Consider the following 5,563-nt stretch of genomic DNA (forward strand, 5'->3'; position numbering starts at 1 on the left):
ACGTAAAAAAGAAATTAATGTAGGATTTTTTTTCAAGTTGATATATTTGACAATACTTTAAACATCCGTAATTCAAACTTTGCATTCTTTTTTTATAGAAAGAGGGTTATTTTTAAGGTTGAGAAAGGAATAAATCTTGTCATACAGAATATGTCAAATATTTCCCGAATTTTTACTTAAAATATTCGTCCATTAAATGTATCCACTTTTCCAGACTCCTTCAACACTGTTATTTACTGTAAACCATGAAATTTTTGCGACAGTTTATTTTCGCTATTTTCATGCCAAAATCCGTAACGCTAAATAATAAAACTGTCGCGAGTATTTTCTTCGAGGAATATTATACAGTAAAAATTTGATGAAAGATCGCGATTTAAAACGAAAACAGATCTATAGCACAAATCGCGAAAATTTCCAAGTTTACATACTGGCAGAGTTGCCATATATTTCAGCTAATGTAAACAGTGGTTAAACATTAATGAAAGAAAACAAAGTAAAGAAATACCGTCAAATTTGAATAAATTTCAGCAAAAACAAAATAGGATAAGAACACAAAACAAATGATGAATTAATCAATTTCAAATAAATGATTATTCAATATTACTATATGTAACACCTACCATACACATTATTTTTTTCAAACTTAGCTGTATAGCAATAAAATAACAGTTCTCATATACGTAAATATTATGTTAACAACATCTGCTCAGAGTAGCAAACTATAAATTAGTCATTGTTTGAATTTCAGTCAGATGTGAAATAGCTTTGACATGTGATTATGAATAAACTTTAATTCCTCCTGACAAAACAGAATGAAATAAAATAACCACATGTACTGTGTCTCCTGTATTCGTATCGAAATGATGCTATCATAAGTGATATTTAATAACCACATATCGTTATTAACAAAGAACATATAATGTATGATATTTCCCGTCAATATCCAACAAAAAACCTTGCTTTCTAAACTATCCTCTTTGCTTTTTCGAAATGATGCATTATAATTTCTAAAATATTTGTAATTGTATGTTTAACTTTACAGGAAGTGTTCAACCTAACTTTCACATGTTATGTCTATAAGCCATAAAAGACATAAGATATTTGTTTTTCTCTCTTATTTAGACGATATTTGTTTACAATAGAGTAACGAAGTCTAACAATACTACATACAATCGTGTTTAAGGATAAAGTTGTCAGTTTTTTTATACGTTCTATACTTGATTCAAGGTTTCAAGTGCAGAAATGCTGTACTTGCCTTTGAGTACATTTTGTACTACATTTATGTTTTCTCTAAATTATGTATCAAATCAATATCATTACAATACAATATCCATTCACTATCCATCTGCAGCATAGAGGCAATAGATGAATAATGAATAATTATCCATGTAGATGTATACTGTTTGTAAAATATAAATACAGGGAAACTTTCAGTGAGTTCATTTGATTCACAACAATTTAACATTTAAAGGGACATTAAATAACCATTTATACGCAATGCATAACTTTATTCTAAAAACAATCTGCCATTTGCTGCATTTTTTTAACATTACATGCAATATGTAACTCAAGGTAAACTTCTTTTAAATCGAATTATTTTTCTCCGAAATTCGGCATCTTGGTTTGTAATACATGTGTATAAGAGTACAGATTTGTAATATGTTAAAACTTTTATCTTAGTTTTGTAGTACGTCATGCATGATATTCAATGAAGATGATAAAACTTTAATAGGATTTCACTCTTAATTGAAATTGCAAAAATTGCAAACAGTTAAACCATATAATTTGAATCGTGTGGTATCCAAATGTGCAGTACAATTCAAATAGCATCTGATCTTAATCTTAAACACATGTCTTTTTTATCATTGATTGATAATATGTTCTTATTTTTATAAAAGAAGACAAGAAGAAACTGCTTTGAAGACCTTCTATCCTTCTTTCTTTATTTTGGCTTTTTGTTCATTGATGAGATGTAAGCAACTGTTTTACTCATGTTCTTTATGATGCAAATATTGATATGACTAATTTTTAAGAGTTATCAAAATAATTAAGATAGAAAAGTTGATGCACCATGCATTCCATGTTTTAATTGAATGTTTTGGATGTTTCGTTAATTACACAATATATTAAACTACACCAATTTTACAAGGAAATAAACGAATTGATATATATTACATTTCTTATTCAACATTCGTTGTTGCAGTCTTATTTCATTGGTAGGGTTGTAAAGGTTGTCGACATTCCTATGTGGGTAATTTTCTCCCGATATCCACACGTGCGACGAGAACATAGTAACTTGAGTTCACGTCGAAATTGACGACTCAACGTAACATAAATCCAAAAGTTAATCAAATATATAACAAAGACTAACAGGTTTAAGACAACGGAAAGGTACGTTATTTGTTCAGCATAAGACATGAGAATTTCAGGGTAAAAAACAAATAATGCAAACACGATCCCGTTCGGAATTTCCACGAATAAAAAAATTGAAACAAGAACAATTATCATTTGTGACGTTCTGCGAATTTGTCGAAAATCTCGACGTTCCGTTTCATTGCTCTCATGTTTATGTAAATGAAGTATTCTCTTTGTTTCAACTTTTAACTTTCGAAACAGCAATATTGTTGTAATTGAGAGTATTCCGCAAGGTAACAGTTGTCCGAAAATACTCCTAAGGACATTTTGAATTTGTTCATTAGGATCATGACCTTCGATTTTGGTACAATTACAAACTATAAGTTCATTTCCGTTGTCGTCAATAATTGAAACTTTGTCATAATATCTATCTATAAAAGATGGAATGTACATAAGAAAAGATAGAACGTACGTGCATATAATGATTGTTGAACTCGTCTTTATTGAACAAAATCTGGGTCCTGACATCGGGAAAGCGACGATGATGAATCTTTGTATTCCTAAAGCTGTTGTTATCCAAACGGATGTTGTATGGAACGTTGGTGCCAACGTGGCAGTAACATTGTAAATTATGCACATTGGATATGGTAACGGTTTTGTCACGTCTAAAAATCCGTGAACATACACAAATGAAATATTGATGATATTTGATGCCAGAATATCAGAAACGGCCAAGCCTATAAGAAGTGCTGAAGTCGGTGATCGCATTTTTCGTTTTAGAAACACAACAATGACCAACATATTAAACACTAATGTAAATGCAGATATAATAGGAATAATTACTCCGTAAATCCAGAAACCTGCTGGGTAGTTAATTGCCATACAGAAATGCAAGTCCGTGGTATTTGAATCCATCGCAAATACTGTACCCAGTTACTGCCTACAAAGTCTCTTTAACAAGATTTGTTAGCAAACATGAAATTCGCACTTATTCTAACATATGAATAGAAAAAAAATAGCAGTCAAACAGTCCTACGAGAGATTGTACATTACACTGGGAATATACTATGTCACTTCTTAACTCATTATAATCGAAACGGAGAAGTCAATTTGAATGGAATATCCCTTAATGCCTCACATCACGACACAATGTCATTAACAATCAATTATTCACCGTAATCTTCAACGTACTTTCATTCATCGGTTCCTCATCACTTCTATAAGAATTGTCTTATGTACGATTGAGCACTTTAACATTGTAAAGCAACTTCTTGCAATTAAGAATAACTTCATAAAGTTCCTTTAAGAACTTGTTAGCCAATAGAAAGACATTTTACATCATCACGTCCTGTACTCTCTGTCAACAGGGGAAATTATGTTAAAGTATTCGATAGGCGCTACAAACTGAATACAGTTTGTTAATATCCGCTGCGAGCTCTGGTGTTAATAGGTAATTACTGAATAGCCGGACCTCAGGAAAAAATGAAGTTATAAAGTATCCTGCTCTGTGATTAGACAGAAATGACTGTCAGACACTGAACACGTTATTTAACCGATCACCAATAAAGTGTCTTTTTCTAATATTGGCCCGAACAAAGAATACCAGCAATCAATATCAACAGTAGCTGTTAGGGAAATTGTAAGGGTTATTCAATATAATAAAAGTTTTGACAACTATGAATGAAATTTGTCCCAAGGTCGCAGTCCTAGACGTATTGAAACACATTGTAATTTATTGCAAATCCTGCTGATAGACATATGGAAATAGCTAACATTACTTCTTTATTGATATAAATATGATCAACAAAACGTTCTAATTAAAACTAGCTACAACATTTGGAAATTTACTTTGTTATGTATTCATCAAACGATGTTTCATACAGAAGGCAAAGGCAAACGTAAACAATATGCTTCAGTAAACGACAAATTAAATGTGAAATATAGAGTTATAGATAAAGAGGAAAACTTTAAGGATGAAAGAGAGTGTAATAATCCGTGACCATGAAGAAAAAAAACTCATAATAAAAATCATTTTGGATCATCAGTAAGTATAATGAGGCAAACCAAACCATAAACAAAAGAAGAATTTAGAGTCGACTATATAAGGTGTTAAAGCACAAAATGTCGACTGCAATCAGGCGACAAAATAAACTTGTTTTCAATATTGTATACTGCACTTGAATAATAGCGAGGGTGTCGACAAACATAACCGACAAAATTAAACTGTAATTTCTAACAATAAGTATAACTATACCGACGCGCCTATAAGAAGTAAAATGGTTTAAGAACAACAATAAATACATCTGTACCGATATAGCTACTTAAAGTAAAATAAAACTTGAACTGACAACAGTAGGTGTAATTCCACCGATATAGCATTTGAAGTAGGATAATACTTGAACTGGCAATAAAAAGTGTAACTGTACCGACAGAGATGTTAAACTTAGATCATAATTGAAATGACAACAATAAGTGTTACTGTACCGATATAGCAACTAAGATTATGATAATACTGGTACTACAAAAATAAGGGTAACTTTACCGACAAAACTGCAAAAATTAGGATAATATTGGAACCTAAAACAATACGTGTAACTGTACCGATAAGATGTTAAAAGTAAGATAATACTTGAACTGACAACAATAAGTGTAATTGTACTGACATAATTGCTAAAAGTAAGATAATACTGTAACCTACATTAATAAGTGTAAGTGTACCGCCATTACTGCTTAAAGTATGATAATACTTCTGAACTGACTACAATAAATGTAACTGTAAAGATATAGCAAGAGTATAAAAAAACAATAGGTGTAACTGTACAGACATGGCTACATAAACTATGATAATACACTCCCGTAGGAAGCGTAAATGGCTGTATTATCACAGGGTCCTGCATACTTATGGGCAGAAAAAGCATCAATATCCGGTTTGTGCATGTAAAATCGGGGGCTTAAACACAGTATTATGGCAGCTTCATTTTTGTATACTCTATAGATATGATTGAGGACCACACCAGTCTAGGAAACACAAACTAGCTTCGATGATTCAATACAAATCGATTCTGAGCTTGATCTAAGATAGCGATGGTCATATCATAGCACCCAAATGTTTACAAAAATGACGTTATCAATACCGGACAATTCGACCCTAAGACACTTCAGACCACAGTTCCGTACAAAAGCTTGACATTTCGGCCATTATATATTT

General features: G+C 31.5%; 1 protein-coding gene across 1 annotated transcript; it reads right to left on the reverse strand.

Moving 5' to 3' along the window:
- Nucleotides 1-1,529: 1,529 nt before the first annotated feature.
- On the reverse strand, nt 1,530-3,944 carry LOC148616047 (sex peptide receptor-like). The gene has a single exon (XM_088582691.1). The coding sequence runs from the start codon at nt 3,268-3,270 to the stop codon at nt 2,206-2,208; it is 1,065 nt and encodes a 354-aa protein (XP_088438817.1). The 5' UTR covers nt 3,271-3,944; the 3' UTR covers nt 1,530-2,205.
- Nucleotides 3,945-5,563: the final 1,619 nt, after the last annotated feature.

Source organism: Perna viridis, chromosome 5, assembly GCF_037379345.1.
Source record: "Perna viridis isolate PV_CMFRI_1.1 ecotype Kerala chromosome 5, ASM3737934v1, whole genome shotgun sequence".
Classification (NCBI taxonomy): Eukaryota; Metazoa; Mollusca; class Bivalvia; order Mytilida; family Mytilidae; genus Perna; species Perna viridis.

Excerpts from the sequence above, each read along its gene's own strand:
- LOC148616047 (XM_088582691.1), bottom strand. The coding sequence starts at position 3,270 with ATGGATTCAAATACCACGGACTTGCATTTCTGTATGGCAATTAACTAC.